At 38.0% G+C, this 23545-nt stretch overlaps 1 protein-coding gene across 2 annotated transcripts; it reads right to left on the reverse strand.

Annotated features, from left to right (window-relative positions):
- Positions 1–10552: 10552 nt before the first annotated feature.
- Positions 10553–22734, reverse strand: LOC115691345 (leucine carboxyl methyltransferase 1 homolog). 2 transcript variants are annotated; one of them, XM_056305835.1, is made up of 13 exons: positions 22645–22734; positions 20460–20548; positions 20184–20323; positions 19820–19867; positions 19452–19533; positions 17391–17493; positions 16989–17109; positions 16792–16839; positions 15697–15780; positions 13576–13640; positions 12352–12403; positions 11874–11912; positions 10553–10953 (listed from the first exon to the last, which is right to left on the reverse strand). In XM_056305835.1, the coding sequence occupies exons 1-13, from the start codon at positions 22710–22712 to the stop codon at positions 10891–10893; spliced, it is 1002 nt and encodes a 333-aa protein (XP_056161810.1). In that variant the 5' UTR covers positions 22713–22734; the 3' UTR covers positions 10553–10890. The 2 variants fall into 2 exon arrangements, with proteins under 2 accessions (XP_056161810.1, XP_056161811.1); XM_056305836.1 differs by lacking the exons at positions 10553–10953; positions 11874–11912; positions 12352–12403; positions 13576–13640 and adding an exon at positions 13743–14344.
- Positions 22735–23545: the final 811 nt, after the last annotated feature.

The following is a 23545-nucleotide window of genomic DNA, read 5'->3' on the forward strand; positions in this document are numbered from 1 at the left end:
TGTAATCTCCTTGTTTATACTGGATTTACAGTTGCTGCTCTTCTCGTGAACGGAGGTTTGAACCGTAGACTAAATCACGTAAATCACGTTGTGATTGTTTATCTATTTATGGCAGATTGCACGGTGCTATTGCATGGCAATAAGTTCAGTACATATGAATACTTTGTTGATACAATTGTGAAAGTCGCTATGGATCAGTGAATACCTAAGAGTAAACATTGCGATAACTTCTCGGGCGCTACTCTAGTTAAAGAGATAAGTTTTAAAAGTACGAAGGCCGGTCTCATTCGAAGATAAAACGAGAGAAACTCCTTTAAAAGTGGATGCTCCAATGAGAAGATATGATTGTGGGCGCTCAAAGTTATAAAGTAAAGGAAAAGATGTGAAAAGATGCAACAAAGATAGATACAAAGCATTTGGATTTTTCATGAGACTTTAGAGTTAGATGATGTCGGGGTCATGTTCTATCATTTGTCATGGTTCGTGTTTCACGCCATATTCTCGATTTACTATGCAAAATACAATTGACCAAATGACTTCGACTTCAACGCACCTCCCTCCAATTTTCGTGCCCCTCACTTTAATAGATAACAAATTACAATATCCTGAGATTAATATTTGACCAACTTTGATCATGGCAACGTCGAAATTCGTCCTTGTTTGAAAATGAAAGTTCGTTCGTGGGGGAAATTTCATCATATATTTTCAGGAATCGGTCCGATTACGTCGTTCATTTTGATCGGATAATATGTCGGAAGGATTGTTCATGGGATAATTTGAAATAAGAGTAGAGTAAAAGTGAACATGTCTCGATCGGGCATTTGTAGATGGCGAAAAGTTTTCGGCTATGATCAAATGCCATCAAATTCATTCCTACTAGCAAGTTCTATAACGCTGATAGAATATTGACAATATTTCTCATGCATGCGAGCCTGACGTGATGGTCCAATTAAAAATAGGACAGTACGTCGGGTAGTGTTAATTGACTAATTGAAAAAGAAAAGCAATAAAGAAAATTAGTCAATCACATAACCTAAGCAGACATTGACGTATATCCAAAGGGAATCTGAAAATGAATGGAATATTTGCTTAAATCCAAGATCATGGAAAACCTTAAATTCCACCTGTCAGGTTCACGGGATGGACGAAGATATCGAAAATCCACAAAATTTCTATCACAGAGTTCTTAACGATCAAGGCTTCTCTTAGAGCATGTAGAGTCTTGCCATATTGAGATCGAGTCATCAAGGTCCTCAAATCCGGTTCGTGAAAAGAAATCGAGATTTGTGCAGTACGATTCGAGATTAAATCATCAAAGATCGCATTCGAAAGAAGAAGGAATCAGAGAATTTTTGCGCCATATTAAGGGAGTTTTTAACCAATCAAGGATCCAAGGGATGCTCCTGGTTAGGGTTAGGGTTATCCCTCTCAATTATTGTAAGGGTAACCTAAGAGAAAGAGACAAGAAGAGGGGGAGGTATAGCCTGTTTTTAGCACCTCATCCGCAATTTTCCCACCATCCATTCGAGCCCCACCCTTGGAAGAAACGATGAAATTGAAAGAGACAAGAATGCGTTATACAAACCAAAGAAGTTTTCTTGTAAATTAATCACAATCTATGGTTGCACTTTCACACGAAACCCTAAACCTAGAGACGTACTTGCATGCTCCGGTCGCGGCAAGCCCTAATTGCACTTCTGTCCTCCGATCGGGTGAGACATATGTAGGTCCCGTTTCGTCCCGCGGTGAACGAGAGCTGGGGTCACGGGAATCCAAAACTGGCACGATTTTGTCTTTTCAAAACCTATCTTTATGCCTTGAACCCTTCACAAAAAGTAAAGCTACAGTCGATTGTCGTGCCGATCAACCAGATCAGATTTTGGTTTTGATGTAGTGTTGGTGTTAGTTTATCCCGTCAAAATCTAAAATGTTATTCGAAATTCAAACAATGTGTACATTTTGTTAAATTTTTTGGTGTTTCAAGTTAAAAAAAAATGTCAAAGTGTGTGAGCCGCAAGATTTTGATCAAGCAAGAAGCAAAAGGTAAAAGTCAGTGCCTCTTCGACCGCAAAAATAAGAAATGTAAATGAAATCCAGCAAGAAACTGAAATACGAGACTGTTCGAAACTGAAATTACAGAAAATCATGTGCATGATATCTATATATCTATATAATTTTCGGACCTATATTTAATGAATAGTTGTTGAGGAATTATATGTGTACACGAGTATTATTGCCAAAGGAGTGTAAAATAAGTTGACGAAGACACATACCATGCAAATATATAACTTATGTAAAGAAAATTATTCAACCGTATATAACCTCGTCAATTATTCTTTCCACTATTTCGACCAAAAAAAATTATACTTTCCACTTAGAAAAAGATCGGAAGATGAAGACTCGATGGTGTTGATGTTCTCCTTTTTCCCCCTTCGTATATTAGAAGCTGCGTCGAGAACTCAAGCAAAATGAATGGCAAAACCCTAGTATCACTAACTGAGGTTGTATGATACATACGAATTTTGTGAATAGACATTTTACAAGTGGACAGGATCTTTCTGGCATGCAAGAGTATCGAAGCTAAAAGATGCCCAAGAAAACTCATCACGAATAGGTAAATATCGAGTCCATGAAGTACTCTACTCATCTCATAAATCGGGTGCGACGCAAGTTAAAACTTCAGTGAGTATTTTACATTTGGTGGTGTGAATAATCGAACCTGTATCATATGTGCAATCCTCGTACATAGGTCTGTTCTTTAATTACCCCAAGTCTTTCCTAAATGGGATTAGTTTCTCACTTTTGACCCTAAAAACAGAAGCTTTCACGTAACTGTCTAGACCCTTTGAGCTTGTGGCCTAACAATACCAATTTGTTCATACAACATTAATTTAAAGTAACACTGTGGTTAATGAAGCCTTTACCCTAATGTTGATTAGAACATCATCAATCATTCTTGCATCCACTTCTTCAATTCATTGTTGCTTTCTTTGCTTGCATAAACATGGGCAATCAATTATACTCATGATTGCAACCACAATAGTCGTTTATGTTTTCTCCCCCTTCTTTGTCCTCTTTTTTGCAATCTCACCCTCCATTTGCACCGAAGAAATGCAGCCATAGGAGGAAATCAACTGTGGAGCTTTTGATTGACTTATAATTATAAAAAAAAAAGCAGCATAAAGAAATTTAAAAAAGGTCCAAAGCCATCACTATCATGTATATACCACTTCCTTTCAGAGAATGAAGTTGCAACGGTAATTGAAAAAAATTGCTGGATTTAGACATGGAAACATTCCTATTCCTGCCTAAGTGAGAAGTGGGAACCCCCCCATTTTAGCAAGGAAGATTTATTTTAAGGTTAAACCGCGTGAGCTATGCTATGTTGACGTGGTGATCACTTATCGATCGAATGCTCTTGTTTTGTAAATTCATATTATATGATGACATGTATCTATGAGGTATCGTTGATGCACCGAATGTTCTTGTTTGTTGCTTATTGTATCGGGTTTGGTGTTCCTATAAGTGTTTAGATGATATACTTTATCGACATTCACAAGCGATTAGCTAAATGTTTGAATACTCGATCTAGATGTAACAGATCTTGTATTCGAATCACGGTATCTTCAAGTCTTGTTAACCTTGGGAATTGTGCTGGCCATATGGAGTGAGCCTTACTAATTTTTTGGTTCAGGGTGGATCGAGCCTTACTCAATGTAGCTGAACAGGTCCATTTGCATCTACCTATGAGAATTAATCGAGCCGAAAAGTTCTCATATCCCGTATTACAGACTTCCTCCATTTTAAGGGTGTTTTGCTCAGTTTCAGTGTTTTGGTATATGATTCTTCATGCTATTCAGGATAAATTCTCCTTTTTTAGGGGTTTTTTTTTAGGGGCCTCTTTATTTAGGAGGGACCATCCCCTTTTTTCTCTATTATGTTTCTTTTCTTTGTTGTCTAGCAAGAGAAATGGATGAATCCATATTTGGATGAATGATAGGACCAACATAGCTCACCCTTTGTGGTGCAATTGCATAGAACCAGCTTTATTTCGCCTCTTATGCATTAGGCGAAGAAGAACAGCTTCTCTTAGACTCCTCCAAATTATTTATGCTATGTATCATGTACTGCAAATTCATGTTCCTATTCAATAATATGAATCCAAAGTTGTTGTAATTTGACCTTTTTATTTCAATTTAATCAGACTTACTGGACAATTTCTCACTCAAGCTTGTAATCTCTTTGTTTATACTGGAATTACCGTTTCTGCTCTCCTCGTAAACGGAGGTTTGAACCATAGACCAAATCACGTAAATCACGTTATGACTGTTTATCTATTTATGGCAGATTGCACGGTGCTATTGCATGGCAATAAGTTCAGTACATATGAACACTTTGTTGATACAATTGTGAAAGTCGCTATGGATCAGTGAATACCTAAGAGTAAACATTGCGATAACTTCTCGGACGCTACTCGAGTTAAAGAGATAAGCTTTAAAAGTACGAAGGCCGGTCTCATTCGAGGATAAAACGAGAGAAACTCCATTAAAAGTGGATGCTCCAATGAGAAGATATGATTGTGGGGGCCCAAAGTTATAAAGTAAAGGAAAAGATGTGAAAAGATGCAACAAAGATAGATACAAAGCATTTGGATTTTTCATGAGACTTTAGAGTTAGATGATGTCGGGGTCGTGTTCTGTTATTTGCCACGGTTCGTGTTTCATGTTATATTCTCTGTATACTATGCAAAATACAATTGACCAAATGACTTCGACTTCAACGCACCTCCCTCCAATTTTCATGCCCCTCTCACTTTAACAGATAATAAATTACAATATTGTGAGTTAATATTGGACCAAATTTGACCATGGCAACATCGAAATTCGTCCTTGTTTGAAAATGAAAGTTCGTTCGTGGGGGAAATTTCATCATATATTCTCAAGAATCAGTCCGATTACGTCGTTCACTTTGATTGGATAGTCTGTCGGAAGGATTGTTCATGGGATAATTTGAAATAAAGTCGAGTAAAAATAAAAATGTCTCAATCGGGCATTTGTGGATGGCGAAAAGTTTTCGACTATGATCAAATGCCATCAAATTCATTCCTACTAGCAAGTTCTATAATGCTGATAGAATATTGACATTTCTCATCCATGCGATCTTGACATGATGGTTCAATTAAAAATAGGACAGTACGTCGGGTAGTGTTAATTGACTAATTGAAAAAGAAAAGCAATAAAGAAAATTAGTCAATCACATAACCTAAGCAGACATTGACATATATCCAAATCGAATCTGAAAATGAATAGGATATTTGTTTAAATCCAAGATCATGGAAAACCTTAAATTCCACCTATTGAGTTCACGGGATGGACGAAGATACCGAAAATTCACAAAATTTCTATCACAAAATTCTTAACGGTCAAGGCTTCTCTTAGAACGTGTGGAGTCTTGCCATATTGAGATCGAGTCATCAAAGCCCTCAAATCCATTTCGTGAAGAAAAATCGAGACTTGTGCAGTACGATTCGAGATTAAACCATCAAAGATCGCATATGAGAGAAGAAGGAATCAGAGAATTTTTGCACCGTGTTAAGGGAGTTCTTTAACCAATCAAGGATCCAAAGGATGCTCCTGGTTAGGATTAGCGTTAGGGTTAGGGTTATCCCTCTCAATTATTGTAAAGGTAACCTAAGAGAAAGAGACAAGAAGAGGGGCAGGCATAGGCCCTTTTAGCACCCCATCCGCAATTTTCCCACCATCCAATCGAGCCCCACCCTTGGAAGAAACGATGAAATTGAAAGAGACAAGAATGCGTTATGCAAACCAAACAAGCTTTCTTGTAAATTAATCCCAATCTATGGTTGCACTTTTCGCGGCCATCAAGAAACAAACTGCAAAAGAAGTCACACGAAACCCTAAACCTAGAGACGTACTTGCATGCTCCGGTCGTGGCGAGCCCTAACTGCACCTTCGTCCTCCGATCGGGTGAGACATATGTAGGTCCCGTTTCGTCCTGCGGTGCACGAGAGCTGGGGTCACGGGCATCCAAAACTGGCACGATTTTGTCTTTTCAAAACCTATCTTTATGCCTCGAACCCTTCACAAAAAGTAAAGCTACAATCGATTGTCGTGCTGATCAACCAGATCAGATTTTGGTTTTGATGTAGTGTTGGTGTTAGTTTATCCCGTCAAAATCTAAAATGTTATTCGAGATTCAAACAATGTGTACATTTTGTTAAATTTTTTGGTGTTTCAAGTTAAAAAAAAATGTCAAAGTGTGTGAGCCACGAGATTTTGATCAAGCAAGAAGCAAAAGGTAAAAGTCAGTGCCTCTTCGATCGTAAAAATAAGAAATGTAAATGAAATCCAGCAAGAAACTGAAATACGAGACTGTTCGAAACTGAAATTACATAAAATCATGTGCATGATATCTATATAATTTTCGGACCTATATTTAATGAATAGTTGTTGAGGAATTATTTGTGTACACGAGTATTATTGCCAAAGGAGTGTAAAATAAGTTGACGAAGACACATACCATGCAAATATATAACTTATGTAAAGAAAATTATTCAACCGTATATAACCTCGTCAATTATTCTTTCCACTATTTCGACCAAAAAAAAATTATACTTTCCACTAAGAAAAAGATCGGGAGATGAAGACTCGATGGTGTTGATGTTCTCCTTTTTCCCCCCTCGTATATTAGAAGCTGCATCGAGAACTCAAGCAAAATGAATGGCAAAACCTTAGTATCACTAACTGAGGTTGTATGATACATACGAATTTTGTGAATAGACATTTTACAAGTGGACAGGATCTTTTTGGCATGCAAGAGCATCGAAGCTAAAAGATGCCCGAGAAAACTCATCACGAATAGGTAAATGTCGAGTCCATGAAGTACTCTACTCATCTCATGAATCGGGTGCAGCGCAAGTTAAAACTTCAGTGAGTATTTTACATTTGGTGGTGTGAATAATCGAACCTGTATCATTTGTGCAATCCTTGTACGTACGTCTGCTCTTTAATTACCCCAAGTCTTTCCTAAATGGGATTAGTTTCTCACTTTTGAACCTAAAAAAGACGCTTTCGCGGAACTGTCTAGACCCTTTGAGCTTGTGGCCTAACAATACCAATTTGTTCATACAACATTAATTTAAAGTAACACTGCCATCAAAGTGTTTGGGCTAGTGATATGGTACTCATAAAAAGCAGTTTGGAACCTCCTTTTTGACAAGTTCAAAACCCCACAATTGCTACTCCACATCAATAATGCATGCCCTGGTTCGTCCGCGACATCCATTCTCCTGTGTCATGACCTAGAATAATCCCAACTCTACTTCTATCTACGACGAGTTTACTCAAAATGAGCAATAGTATGGCTTAAACCATATATTCTGTTTCTAATGTGGAACTCCTACGGTAACACCCAAGAAGGTTGCCAAGCAAATCGCCCATTCCACCCTTTTAACTCTTAAAAAAAATACAACAAAAATAATATTTGAAAATCATTCTTTCCACATTTTCTGGCATTTGGTTCACTTAGAAAAATGAATCAATGAAAAGACTCATGGAAAACTTATGTTAAATTTAGGAAAATGACTTCTTTTAAAAATCATTGATCATTTTTCAGGTTACAACTGTACTAGTACTCATAATTCGAACCCCTGCACTTGGCCCAAGTCCCCCGGGCTCTGGTTATAGAACCTGGCACCCGACCTAGGTCCCCAAAGACAGTGTTTGGGTCCTTGACGCACGTGTCAGATTACCTGGCTCCCGCGACTTGGTCCCTTAAGGCCGGGATCGCAATTTGTGCCCGAGTCCTTTGCAGCAGTGTCTAGGTCCTCTAAGGACAAGCTCAGATCCCTCTAGACTAGCCTTGGATCCCCCGAGAACAGGCCAGGGCTCGGGTCCCTTTAGGTTGAGCACAGGACCTTGCGTCCGTGTGTGGGTCTCCCGAGACTAGGCACGAGACCATGACCCCTCAACCCGCACCCAAGTCCTCGGTTCCCGAATCCCGGCTTTAGGATTGTACGCAAGACTCTTTCTTAAATGTGTGTCTAATAATTTTCCTGTAACAAACGTCAGAAAATGACTTCTCTATTATTTTACAAAGTACAACCTCATGTAAATTCCTTGAAAACATGTTCTAAAGCGCAAGGTATAAGCCGCATTTGACCTGATTTTAGACGTGGCCATGAGGTCTGCTTTGATGTGGCTCTGTTTTTTCCAGCTTACTGTGTTTTTGGGCTTTCAAAATTAGCTTTGCCTATGACTTTCAAATTGTGCAATTTAATGCTTTTCACACTCATGTTCACTCAAAGTAACAGCTTGTACTTTCGACTTTCCCAGGCTGGCATTTGATTGAATGTTGACATTAATAAGGTTTTCATATCAAAATTCAAAGACCAGAAAAGAAGGTAGACGTAGAAATTGGGGCGACGAAAGTAAACCCTAGGAAGCACATTTTGTGCACAAAAGTCGACCCCATTGAATGCAACCAAAAAGAAATGCCAAGGAGTTTGATTGAAACTCAAAATCATATTTAAAACGAACGAAACACTGTATGCCGCGTTCCGACCCGTTCTACTGGGTTAAGCTCTCAAAAGATAGTAATTTCAGTAAACACACATGGCGATGAACATTAAAAGGAAAAGTTTACTCATGAATCACTCAATAGAACCTTTCTACTTCGATAGACTCAACATCAAAGATAATAATTAAAATATGTGCACACGAAGAGGGAGGAAACAAGATGTGCTTTTGATAATTTTCTAACGACTGATTTTCGGTGTGAAATGTAGGCATTATTAACTTATGCGTAATTTATGATTTGGGCAATTAGGGGAACTGCTTTTTGATGTTTGTGGTGATTTTGTTTAGGAGTTGGAGTGAAATTGCTTGCGTATCTTAATAAATAAAAAGAAGAAGACCAACTTTGGAAAAGTAATCTAAAACCCTGAATTATCTTCCGCTAATCTGATTTGGATTTGGTAATACTTGAGCCAGGGCATTAGTACGTTCAGTGAAATTTAGGTGTTGAGTGTAGAGCCGACGCACCGTTCATCGTAAGAAAAAGTTCGAATCGGGAGTCCGTGTCTTGGACATTTGCCGCTTCATGCGAAAAGATTTCATGACTCACGTAACCCAATCGAGATTGCAATAACGGGTTCGTACACTTACGGACGGACTATATAGCTATATCTCAAATTGAACATTTTACGACGGCTGTAACATTTTCATGGTAATTTCTTGAAGTGTAACTACGTTGTCGCTGCTGGACCCTCGTCGCCTCTTTCTAATTTATTTATTAAGAAATCCAAACATTTCAAAAGGGGGGGTGTTCACTGTTCACGTCTTTCCACATGCTAAACCCTAGAAGAATAATATACTACAAAGAAGGGAATATTCGTGCCCCTTTTTTTCCCTGACCCAGCCAGCCTCGTGGCTTCGCCTTTTCCTAGTGCTTTTTTCTCTGCGTTCTCCGACCTTTTCCATGGCCCCACAAATTCTCTCGTCTTCGTTCCCTTCATTGATTACAAATTTCGTAGATCCTGAAGTCGTGGTCTGCTTGGGCTTCTTGAGACGCGAACCTGCAAAAGATGTAACCGTCTTTTTTTGGCCTAAACAAATGCTTAAAGGAGAAGACAGCAGCGCGGATCTACGCGGTTCGAAAAAGACCAGAAATGTCTGCTTCATGCAGAGCTCATTATTCTAATGGTCTCTTGCGCAATCTAGGAGGTGCTCGCTCGCCTCCATGTAAAGATTCCACGTCACTAGCTCGTCCCATTAGGTCACATAACTCGGGAAATTGTTTAACAATTGCGACGAAAGCCGGATTCGAACATGTCCTTTAAACAAGTCAAGCTGGGCCGATCCGGAGATCGTGTCGTGTCGTACGGAAACGGAACCTTTGCTTGCATAAGCAGAAGGGAGAAGCAATGGAGATTATAGATTACCCAAAAGATGATCCACGTTTGGCCCCAAAATATAAACAAAAGAAGATGGAAAGGGAGAAGAAAATGCATGAAAAATGAAAATTCGATTCCTTTCCTAAAGGGCTCTCCTAGTGCCGTTCAAGTGGGCCAAAAAGTCAAAAAGTACATTGGACGTAGCATCCCATTGTGCTTTTCATGAGGTTTAAATGAGATCTGACTACTACTATTCTGGGTAGAATCACCCCATAAGAGCTAAATGGGGGTGTCATAATCTGATTGCGTTTCCGAAATTTGGGACCTAGCTGTTACGAGAAAAAAGGAAAGTTTATGACAATTAGCTCGTATGAAACACACAAGTTTCGCGTTAACTTGGTCTCGGAAGAACATTGGAATGCGCAAAGGAAAAACTGGCTCCAGCATTCGGTAACCGAATCGCCATACAATTTCATTACTCGCGCATTCGGTAGTGCAAAGCACCGAAAGCTTCCGAGATCCTTAATTAACAAAAGCACAACGTTGCTGACAATAGCAACACTCAAGATTTCCCACCATCTCCACCAGAAAAGGAGAAGAAACAGAGAAAGTGGCATCATGAACAGCAAGAAAGCAAGAAAGCAAGAAAGAAAGAAGCCAAGCATTAAGGATAAGTGAAGATGCGGTCTCAGGAACAGATCCGGAAATATACTGAAGACCCCACATAGGCCTAGGGACAAAATCAATTCCGGGGCGTTTATGGGACCCCCCACGTTTTCTGTTGCCAAACAGCTAGCAGAGGCCCAGAGAAGAAGAAAAGAAAAGCATCTGTCTTCACTTCAAGCCAAAACCAAAACGAAATGAAGCCCGAGAAGACCGCATCCACATTCACAACAGCTCGTCAAAGCATTTATCCCTCGCGAGCCGGCACGACAATTTCGCGCACGCATTTGCCACCCTCGGCTACGTTACGCCATTCACGGGGATTGCACTGGCCGCTGGTCCCTCTCTTTAGGAAAACCGAAGTCTCCGAACAGTCCCTGTTGGATCACGAACAGCAAAAGATACAAAGTATGTGAGGTTCCGTTCTACTCGACAAGTATGTGCAGGGCCGAGGCTGATGTTCAAGGAAAAGCAAGGTCCGTGGATACAGGACTAGCAGGTGTTGCCCACAATCATTCGGACCCTCTTGAGTTTTGAACGATTGTTGCATGCTCCAAATTCTATGAGCAATGATATTAATGTCACGGTTTTTCTGTACTGAGGCAGATTGAGTCAGACCACTCATTGCAAACTAAAAGCTGACGGAAATGTTTTACATTGATTATTGATAGGACATTATTCGAATCAAGACCACATTACCGGTTTTATTAAACCTCCACCTGAATATGCCACAAGGGAATTTCACCAACCTCTGATAATGCCTTATAAAGCAGCAAAACGTCTTAAAAATCAACCCAATTTGAGATATTTATTGGATGGTAGTGATATAGATCCCAACAGTAGCTTTTTATTTACTGTGTTGTTGTCTTGTGGTTGCAGATATTAAAGGTGTTTGGAACCATATGGTTTCTATGTGTTACAACAATCACCAAAATTACTGATAAAGTCTCTTATATAATAGAGTTATTTTAATCAATTTAAGCTTAGGTTCTTAAATAACTCAAAGGCCTTGGCTTCCAAATCAACTATAAGGAGCTTCCAAAAAGTCAGTTTTGGAGTGTTCTGGCTCTCGAGGTGTTACCAAACACCTTACAAGAACCAAAGCACCTTTTCAAAAACCACTTAATTCCCAAAAGTATATGAACAATGTCTCCTTTCTGAGCCTCCTTTTAAGTCTCACAAGTATTAGCTCTTAGCAAAGAGGATATTTAAATTTTGCCAGATCATCACACAAAAAAAGAAAAATACTAGCAATAAAATTAAAGCAGCAACAGGAATCCAATATATACATACATACCATTGAGTCATTGATTGCATAAGCCACACAATAGTGCTCCTGAAAATCAGAAGGTCAAGACAATTAATAAATGTATGAAATCTAACACAAAAATCAAAGACATTTTCCCATATCCTCTCCAAAGATACATGTTGAAACATGGACCTCAAATCCAAAGTAAATAAAACTACATGAGGATGGGCAGCATTATCAGATTGAAAGTAAAGATTCTCCATGAGTACAGTTTTCCGTTACCAAGCTTCAAGTCTGATAAAAACAGGCAACACTGGTTTATGCAATGAGTGAGTTTTCAGACAACAAAAGTGGCTCCCTCCACAAAATAACAAGTCCATGATTTCCTTAGCCCTTTAGAATATAGGGTAATCGGTAGTTGAACATAATTTGGGTGATGCCCTACAAACTATACTTAAGTTGCTCACAATTTAGGATAATTTCAAAATAGACCCTTTTCCTAAAATAAGAATGAAAACTGACTTGCCTGCATCATGTGCCACTCTTCAAATTCATCAAAAATTTCCAGTCGCTCGATCCTAGTCATCAGAGAAACAGAATTTGACATCACCCAAAAGTAACAGATAGAAAGAATTAAAAAGCTTCACGCATCAAAACAAAGAGGAAAAGTGCCTCGTATGGTGAAAGAATCAAAGTGTGATCTTTATCCTCAAAAGAATAAAGCAATCCAGAAACTCTCAAAAGTGGTTTGGTTATGACAAACATGGGACCTCAAGGTAAACCAAACAACAATCCTCCAAAGAGATGAAACTTTCTGCTCCACTAAAATGCCACATCAGTATGCAAAAGTATGGCATGCAAAAGCAGAAAGTTCACCCATTATATCCCTGTTTCAATATTTCAATATCTCAAACTGTCCGGAATGATCATGATTTGTCATAAGGATAATAACTTCTAAACGAGGACAAAACCATGCAGAAAGTCGATTTGTAGCTACTTAATCACGAGTCCCCAATCATAAGCGAGCATTTGTATCACTTGATTATTCACAAAAATTGAACTCAAACTACCAAAAGATGTGAAACATTCATAACAAAGTGCTGTTTTTCAAAGCATGCAGTGGCATAAGTTGAGCTTAGCAACATCGCTAACATGTCACTAAACAGCATAATTCACAAGATTACACAATTGATAGGCGACCATATTTCTGGAAACACAAATAGATACCTACTGAGTTTCCAAATATTAGTTAAGAACGAATTGCTGATACAGTGCATCTAAATGATAAGCAATTCCTGGTATACAGAAGTGGGTAACCATCTGAGGCAGCAATCTATCATCATTACAAAGAATAAGCTTTAGAAACTGAAAAGTACTAATTCAACATCCCTCCAAGCTACTATCAAGAAAAATTGGGAACTAAATTCTACCAATTAGGTTTATCCAAGCTTGCAATTTGTCTTTGACATACCATCGGACAAATCACGCAATAACTCTTTCTTGAAGTATTGATCTCCAAATGAAAACAGAAGCAGAAGGAACTTCCCAGATTTATCCAGAATTACCAGACTAATACGCAGTAGCATTACCACTCAACGAGAAGTCCTAGGCTTAGGTTAGCCTAAGCACTTTATTTTCTGTCACCTATTCTGAGTTTGTTTCACGAAAAGGAAGTGCCTGTGCTTTTCGAGAATATTATCATTGGTAAAATGTGAAAGCAGGCGATTTTCCTAGATAATGGGCTACAAACCTGCGCCTCTCTTGAGCTTCAATAAAGCTGCTATACACCCTGAGCATATCCCACGCAGTGGCCCTCTACACAGAATCATGATGAAATTAATAGAGATACTTTATAAGTAATCCATCATTTTGCACCGAAAAGGAAATATAGTAATCCTATTACAGAGAGAAATAAAAAGAACTCGGAAAAATAATATATAAAGTGAGGCTTATATCAAACTTCGAAAGTAAGTTTTATCTCTAGCTACAAAATTGTAATGTACTAAAAAAAATTTGCTAAATCATCAGGAGAAAGTAGCTTGTAACAAAAGAGTCAATTAGAAGGATCAAAATGACTCCTAAAAAACGATATACAACACATCCAACTGCTGCTTTACTGCAGCAACTTTCACGCAGTCGCAATCTTGACTAATAATCATCTCGCTAAAAGAACTCTTACTCTCATTGTAGTCACCTGGAAGGCACTTTTCAGCTTTACATATAAACAAACAGTCATTGTAATCTACATTTCTCAACTCCAGCTGTCATTGGTTTAGGTGGAAGAAAGGGCACAACAAGCATGATTTCCAAGCGGATTCTCTGGATTCTTGACAGTTATTGTCTACCTCTAAAATATGTTCAGGCATTAAGTGCTTCCAAATTCTTTATTTAAAAAATTAAGCAGAAGTCCTTCCCTGATCTCCCTCCCAGTATTGATCCTTGTACAATAACACCCCTCTCCTAATTCATGTTTTATTTCCTTCTGTCATCACTCTTCACAGCATGAACCCCTTCATGGTCTTTAAATTGCATGCACCCAAAAACATGAATAGAAACTCAACAGTGTGACACCAGGTTCATACTTTTATTCCCTCCACGTGCAGAATGCCTTTCTTTCAAGCTAACTATTATCTTAACAATTAGGAGCGCCTGAATCTCGTTTACGATGATTTAATTTACTCAGGCATGACTTCTTTAAGTATGTAGCACTGTGATACAGGAGTGCTGAGGAAGCTGACGACGTTTACTTAGGCTAATTAGATTTAGCTATTTTGATTCTGCTCCAAAGAATTTTTGTATTTCTTTGCATAATGTCAATATTTGGTCATGTCTTTTATAGTATAATAATTCATGTAACTTTTTAAAGAGGTTCAACAGATGAGATTAAGAGAACTTCAATAAGATTAAAGGGCTGAGATCCTAGGATTGCTTTGAGTCAGTATAAGTAGTCCTTCACCTTTTTTGTAAGCAGTTTTTTCTTATTAATTACTGATTTTTTCCTATTCTGATTCTCAGTTTTCTAAACCCTGAAGATTGAGTTATCTCCGTTCCAGCTTCAAGTTTGAATCCACTTTATCACTTTTAATTGAATTATTCAAGTACAGTTTTTTCAAGGAAAATTACCTCCAGATTTTGCATCCTTGAATACTAATCATCATAATGCCAACTTTCTCATTGCAAAGTCATTAAGAGTTTAGTATAATCTTTCAAGAATCGAAAGGATTTGATTATTGTAAGTTTACATTTATTATTCAGTCGAACTAATCTGTTTTGTGCCTTGGCAGGTTTGATGGGTGCCCAAGGATTCCCAAGCAAGATGATTGTCAACATATCTTCTCTTGGCATAGAGTAGGAAGATACTAATTTTTCTCTTCATGATATACCGACAGCAAGGGCTCTTCTGGTTTCAGTTTCATTCCTTGTATAAAGATTTACTTTTAACATCTTGCTATGCTTTATAATTCTGGTATAAAGGAACTATGATTCAAGGAATCATAGCAAAAGAAGACAATATCAAGAACTTGATAAAAGAAGATCTTAAACATTGAAAACTTAATTACTCTAAGTCCTCGAAAAAACGATGTCAAAAGGAAACGGTTTACAATAGTTTCATACACGGATTACACACTTCAACCGACAGAATAATCATGTGCAAGGCATGTTTTGCTGTTGTTATTATCACTGCATACTTCAAAATAGACAAGTTCGAACACCTATGCCTCACTGCATGTAAATGTAACACAATCAGGAGAACATTTTTAAACTGAAAGGATATTGAGATAAACTTTTATGAGTTAACGTTATCCGTTCATCAGAAGCCACAAAGGCACGAACAAAGTTCCTATGAATCTGAAAAACAAAGAAAATATACCTGCCAACCCTGGTCAATAAAGAGATTTTCTTTTGCTGATAACGTCGGAGTAGCATGTATTCCCAGAAGAGCACAGCCACGACTCTGTTTAATGTCAAAAACGAATTTAACATCTCAGATGAGCAGGCGGCTTCCCAATATTTGAACCGCTTTACAAATAATTCTTTAAAAGATTGACAGAATACCGTGTCTTCAAGAAACAGTACATTCTTTATAAAAATTATAGTCAAACATAATTCTTTTTATGGTATTTCTCTATGACTCTATCTATCACAAAGTCTAGCATTCCACTCTTAAATGGAAGTCAAAAACCAAGGAAATGACTAAGATGAGAAGACTTCAGAAGATCTAAATAAGACAGCGAGTTGACACATAACAAAATGATGGAGACTAGCTCCCTTCTCACATCAAGCATGATTTTATTTGACAAAAGGACCAAAACTAAGCTGACATAAACTTGAACGCATCATCAAGTATAATCATGCCTCAAAGTGTTGAATTTGCTTTTTTTTTTTTTTGGGGGGGGGGGGGGGGGGGTCATAGAATTTGCTTATTTGACTAGAATAAATATTTGACCATGTTACTATTTGTATAAGGGCAGTACCCCTTGGTACCTTCTTAATGAAATCTTATTTATCATTCAAAACCAATTGACATACAGTTTCAATCTAGCAAATACCCATCTAACTACACTCTAAAAGGTGCTAAATTCCTGCCCTTGATGCAAGTTCTATAGTTGCATGCACATGCACCTAGTCCTTTTGTTTATTGACCATGTCCAAGTATGCCCCACTTGAACAACGTTATGTTATTCTTATTCACGTCATCGTCAGCTGCACACAGCTATCCAACAATTGCTGGTATTACACTACAAAGTAATTTTATCAATCCCAGTCATCCAACTATTTAGCCCATACACACATATCTGAGTAATTTAAAAGATCACTTCCAGCAATTTATTCATGCAAACAGAAATGTCAAGGGTCAGAGATTTTCCGTCTCTGTTTATGGTTCAGTCCCAAGCCACGGTAATATTATTGCAATACAACTCGATGATTTTTCTGGCCTCTAAAAGCAAAGGCTCTCGGAGATAACCTCTAAATTTCTGATCATTTGCAGCCCAAAAGCATCATCTGGATGGATCTGTCAAATCACCGGTAAAATGGTACAGTGAAAAATTCTTACTGTTAATAAGACAAAAAGTTTCCCAAATCAATAAATTGATGAAACTTAGACACGAAAAACAACAATAAACTAACAAAGGCAAAAATGAGGGAAGAAAGGTAGCAAACCTGCTCATATAAGAAGAAAACTGCTGTTGAAAATGTTTTTGAAGTCCAACCAACAATAGCCCGGCTTGAATCTGGATCCAAGTATATCAAGACACATTCTGCAATTATAAAGGTCGGCAAGCTGACAACAACATCAGATTCAAATACTCAAAAACTCCCTGAGTAAGCATGCAACTTAACATAAGCCATAGGCAAGAAGTAGGGGTCTGCAGAGAATAGCAGAACATCATATACATCTGACAAACACAATCATCAGACAATGCACATGTGAAAAAATGAAAAAGAGCCTCTGATAGTAATATCAGATAAATCAATTTTAGTGAAGCATAAAGGGAATGCAAATGACAAGTGTCATCAACAAGAAAGAAGCAGACTATTGTGGTCAGGACCTCACATGCATACCTTGGATCAATATTAGCCAATGATATTATGTCATCCAACTTTGGTATGTCACGCAAGTCAACTGGAAGGAGCTTGTAATGTTCACTAATCACTTCTCCCTTTTCTAAACAAGTTAAAGCAAGCTTAAGATCAATAAAACAACCAAAAAGAACAAAATAATCAACACATAATAAAATTTTACACAAATTCATGCATCTGAACATAAGAGGCACACTGATACAATGGATAGTAAGGATGATATGCTAGAACCATGAAAGTAGATTTTGCATGCCTCGTATTGACAGGTATATAACGACTCCTAGCAAGAACTTAGAAGCGACATAAATTAGCATTTGATTGGAGCATTAAATAACCAAACTAAAACATGGTTGATATACAAAGATAACGGCATTACTAGTCAGCAAAAGGGCACTAAATGTCATACAAAGAATTTTTGTTATGGACTTCATCTCCATAAAGCAAGGAATCCACCATTCACTTTCGTAAGATCTTGTGCCACATGCATAGAGAAGGACTTTTTAATTTGATGGGTGTAGACTATGAAGTGCACCTAGAAAGGTTGATATTAATCTAGGCCTGATGGAAATCAAAGAGCAATTGTTCCATCAACCATTTATGCATACAGCAATGCTCTCAAACTACTCTTGTAAGAAAATGGTAAAGGAGTACTTCATGGGTCATTAAGAAAAGGTGGGGATATCTCCTGGAAAAGACACCAACCCATAACAGAAGTTTAGCCCAAGACCCACGGGAGTAAAAGTTTTACACCAGCAACTGATCTAAAGTAAACTCTCTTCTAGAGGTACATCAGTCCTTTTAGCCTAAAAATGGTGAGACGCCTACGTACTTGCTCCAGTTCATAAAGTATGACGTATAGATTCCAAAAGCTACTTTAAATCAAAGAGGCAGATTACTGATACCTAATTCAGCACAATATCCGTATAACTGATCTATCTGTGGTGCATTACTTAGCCAACAAATAAAGCCAGCAAGGCATCAACTTTACTTACTAAAATCAAAAAAATTAAAAGAAACCGCAACAAAGAGGACTAATACAATATCTGTATAATTGATCTATCTGTGGTGTCTGTTACTTCCGTGTATCTTAAAAAAAATACCTCATGTGTCATTAAGAAAAAGGTGGGGATACCTCCCGGAAAGGACACCAACCCATAACAGAAGTTTAGCCCAAGATACACGGAAGTAAAAGTTTTACACCAGCTACTGATCTAAAGTAATCTCTTCTGATAGTATGTTAGTCCTTTTGGCCTTATAAAATTGGCGAGATGCCTACTTACTCGCTCCAGTTCATCAATTATGACATATAGATTCCAAATGCTACTTTAAATGAAAGAAAGGGCAGATTACTAATACTTAGTTCAGCACAATATCTGTTTAACTGATCTATCTGTGGTGCATCACTTAGCCAACATATACAGCCAGTGTAAAATCAACTTTACACAGTAAAATAAAAAATATATAAAAGAAATCACAACAAAGAAATATGCTATCAGGTATATTGTGACTCAAAAGCACCTAAAATGCAGCCGGTCAGAAATGATTCCCTGAAAGTTGATCTCCTCAGAGTTGACTCTAATTAAAAGAATTTTATCAGTTTAACCAGATCACTGCTTTCCCATCATGGTCAAATTAGCAAAGCACCTAAAACATGAGAGCAACTATATACACCTTTCTCCCCTTCTAGACCTGCTTCTAATTAATTATGGACCATATTAACTCTGTAATAGTATTCAAATAAATAAAGGTGCAGTTTTAAGGAAAGATATAGTCTCTTAGCATAAGCAAGTAACATTAACTATAGCATGAAGCTTCCTATAATAAGGGTAGAAGAAAGCTTTAGTCTGCAAAGATGATATACATGCAGTACAAGTTTTTCCCTCCATAACCAACTAAACCTTGATCATTTGCAACACTAATATAGACCAGGCAAGACCACATTTATTAAGTTTCAAACAGATATCATACCAGTGCTATTGAGGATATCAATTGTTGGAAACCAATAATTAGGTTTTCTCCAATAAGTGAAAACTACTAAAGTACCTTGTGATATATATGCTGTTGTCCCAATTCTCTCCCTCAACTGGCCATAGGCCTCAATGATGGCAGCCTTCTTACTAGTAACCTGAGAAGTATCACATTATTTTAATCCTTTCTCTCTTACGTTAAATCATGAAAATCTCTTAATTGTAGAGAAGAACCAAATGCCATTAGTGGTAGCACACATCATGTAGTTTCAAAAGAAAAACATAGAGTAATTCCATCTCATATGCTAAGAATAATCCTCTCAAATCAGATTTGCTGCTGCTGTAAAAACTTTGACATAAGTCAACAGATAGTTTAGCCCTTGCACCAAAGAATTGCAAGCACATTTAAATTCGAAGCATGATTTGGGGTCTCTAAATCTGCACCTCCTTGAAATCCAATTCCACGTACAAATCTGGTGCTTTACCCTCATCCTGTCAAAAGAAAGTTCATGGCATCACAACTTAATGATTCAGAACAGATTTTCATCTAAACAACAACAAATAAGACCAACCAAAAACACAAGTGATCTACAGAAAAGGAAAAGAATAGCTCTTTGCCTACATACTTCTCAATCTCAATTACTTTGAAAATGCAAGGCAGTCAGACATTAAATAGCCAATTTCAGCAATTCACCCCCACCCTCAAAACGGAAAGCACAACAAAAAGATGCCCATTATGACAGAATATATATCAATCCAAGTGATTTTGCGTCATGAAATTGATTAAAACCAAATTTAAGTCAAGTACCTGCAATTGAAAGTACATTGTATCAAAGCCAGCTCCAAGCGATAATATCTGCTTCTTAGTTCCTTTTCCTTCAGTATGTCTTTCACAATCAAGAAACTGGTATAGAAGCTTCCGTAAGGCAGCCCATCGAGCAAAATAACCTGAAAACATTGAAAAGTAAATGGTGAGTTAAGCCAATCTACAAGATTATAAGATGAGAAGACACATAGGAACCAATCATTAAAAGACGGGATAAGCAGCTTCTGCATGTACATATCAATTCTGCATATTCCTTACCTCGATTTATAATGGGAGATCTTCTCACAGGCTTCCTAACAAATAACTGTATATAATCATCCTGCATGTACCCCTTTTTCACACATGACCTGCAACGCAAGCCCCAAGAAAACATGAAATCTCGCAGAATGTCTTTTACTCCAGCCATAAAGCTGTGATGACAATTAGAACCAATTATTATTTTTCTTTCTTTTTTTTGGAGGGGGGGAGGGGAGCACCAAGATCAATCATGTCATAGACTCATAGGTAGCACTACAAAATTTGGAGATAGCAAGAGATTACATTCAGGTATCATAGACATCAAACTAATGTTAATCTCCATCCAGTGTAAAAAAAAGGATTTTACAATAGCCCCCTGTAGGTTGTCAGAGCCAAGAACAACACTTTATCAATTAGGGGTTGACTCTTTCCATATTTTCCACAAAGACACATAATTCTTGTGATCAAGACGTTGGAAGGGGAATAACGCCCAAATTCTTTTTTGTAATTTAAAATTGTAGCCAATTTTTTTCCTGAAAAGTTATTCTTTAGGCCCTCCCAATAATTCTATTTTTTTAATAATATCAAACATTTTTTATATAAAGGCTCACCACTTTGTCACTAAATTGTGAAGTGATACATGCTAACTAGACAACTACTTAGCTTAACAATGGTGTTAATCACGTATTACCTGACATTGGACAATATAACCATTAGATGATAATACATCTCAGACTTAATTTAAGGAACAAAACTAAAAAAACACTATTTCAAAATAAACTTCTCCTTATGGCCAAGTTTCTAATCCCACATCCTTGATATGGTGCAAAAAGTTGAACTGTGTACGCTAACTATTGCTCAGCCACATAAAACTCCCTCAGAAAAGCTCCATTATATTAGGGGTGAGACGGTGTAATTTGATTTGGTTTCTAGTCCAAATCAAACCAAAAAACACTAATGCAGTTTGAAAAAAATTAAATCACCAAACAATATTGAAGTTTGGAACCAGACCAAAGCACACCAAATTTTGTAGTTCAATTCGGCTCCAAACTGAACCCAACCATTTTCTTTCTTTTATTTTCTTTTGCTAGTTAATACTGATGCACCACACGCTCTGCGAGTATGAATAACAAGCAAGAACACTAAATAACATCAACGTGTAAAGTTGATCCAGTTAGTTAACAAGTAAGTATTAAAAATCCTCCAACCAATACAATTAAATAACCTACTCTAATTGGGTTCTTCCACCAAGAATGATCTCAAGTGTAACAACTCAAGAGGGACAATACAAGTAATCGCAAAAGAAGCGTCCACAAGATTTATGGCATGAAATAAAAGGAGCAACATAGATAAATTTCGGAATATAGTCGGGGCTAGTCTTAGGTCTAATATTAAAGAGAGAAACAACAAAAGGGTCAGGTCTGCAGCAAAACCACAGCCAAACCATACTGCTGAAATTGGGTTGCCTTAGTTTGCGAGCCGCATTTCTAGAAAGCCCTCTTGAACCGAACCGTAAAATGCAGATTGGTTTAGTTAGGTCCAGTTCAATGGTTTGCACGGTTTCCCACTTTGATGGGACAACAAGTACAAGATCCTAAGTGTCAACCAAAGCATTCAAAGGATTACAAATTGGATATATCCTAACACATTTCGAGGCTGCCCGTGAAAAGATATTTTACATATATTTGGTATCGAAATCCCTCCAGAATCATTTGACAGACCTCATCAGATCGCACACCGAATCATCAAAGTAAAACACATTTCTCAGTAACACACACGTCCCTCCAAATCACTCCACACAAAAGAAGCAACACCGAACGTCAAAACCTCCGCCCACGCTATAAGCAACGACAGCAGCGAGCGGCACCAACATCCCCGCGCGCCGGGGGGGGGGCACCAAAAAACGGTCATAAAAATAGAAGGAAAAAAAAAAGCACGATATCATCCTCGCAATTTCATCTCAACCGATCACAGAACAGCCATTGACGAATCGAAATTCAATTCTACTCCTTTTCTTTCTTCGCATTCACATCGCCGATTTCATTTTTCGAAGCGAAACGAGCATCGAAGATCCTGCTCAATAAGGGAAGCGCCCCTTTCGCAGATACAGATGCCGCCATCTCATAATAACAGCCGCGATTGCAGACATCGAAACGGAGTTCGAGAGAGAGAGAAAGAGAGAGACGAAGGAGGAGGATGACCGTACAGTTTGCTGGCGGAGGCGTCGTCGTTGGTCGCCTGAACCGCCGCCCTGTTGCTCTGCGAATCCGCCATCTCTCTCCGGTCCCCCGCCTCAGTGAGCCGTCGTCCTCCTCCCGTGCTTTTATAACTCCCACTCCATCTGGGATTTTCGGGTCCGCCGGTCCGGTTTGACGGGTTCCGGTTCCCCGGTCGAACCGGTCTTTTCGGGAATAAAAGAAATCTTTTTTTTGCGCATGTAAAATCGAACCACGATCTTCAAAATGAAAATAGCAATATAATGAAAGGGTGCGACGTTTATACTTTATTATAGAATTTCGAATTTTTTTTTGGACAAAACAAAAGTCGGACCGGTTCCCGAGTCCCGGAACCGGGCCAAAACCGGCCAGTCCAATTCCCTCGCCCGGCACTGTGGTAGTTAGTGCAGTGGTTAGCTTCCTTGATTTGTTTAATCAAGTGCTTTTATTTACCCGCTATGATCGATACAGTCACGTATTAAGGTTTATTTCTTCTTGTCTTTCTATTTTACTTTCTTCTCATTCAGCACCAAGTTAGCATCACGTAACCAGCGCCACATCGTTGATTAATTCGACGGCTTAGTTAGAGTGGTTAACCGAAAGATTCGATTGCACAAATCGAGAAAGTCAGAAGACTTTATTGCGCAAAATAAATTTTGGAGGATCAAATCGTACAAACTCAAAAAGTTTAAAGACTTGATTAAATAAAATAAAACTCAGAGGATCAAATCGCACAAACGCTAAAACTTGAAGCACTCAAAGCATAACATAGAGCCATCATATTGGGCCCGTTTGGTTTAATTTTGATAAGGGCCATTTGGGGAATACAAATACCTTTAGGTTAAAGTCCCTTGGGGAAATGCAAATGCCGTTTAGTAAATAAAATTTTGT

The sequence above is a fragment of the Syzygium oleosum genome, unplaced genomic scaffold, assembly GCF_021117445.2.
Source record: "Syzygium oleosum isolate NSW1041296 unplaced genomic scaffold, Sole_v2.1 Sole_v2.39, whole genome shotgun sequence".
Classification (NCBI taxonomy): domain Eukaryota; kingdom Viridiplantae; phylum Streptophyta; class Magnoliopsida; order Myrtales; family Myrtaceae; genus Syzygium; species Syzygium oleosum.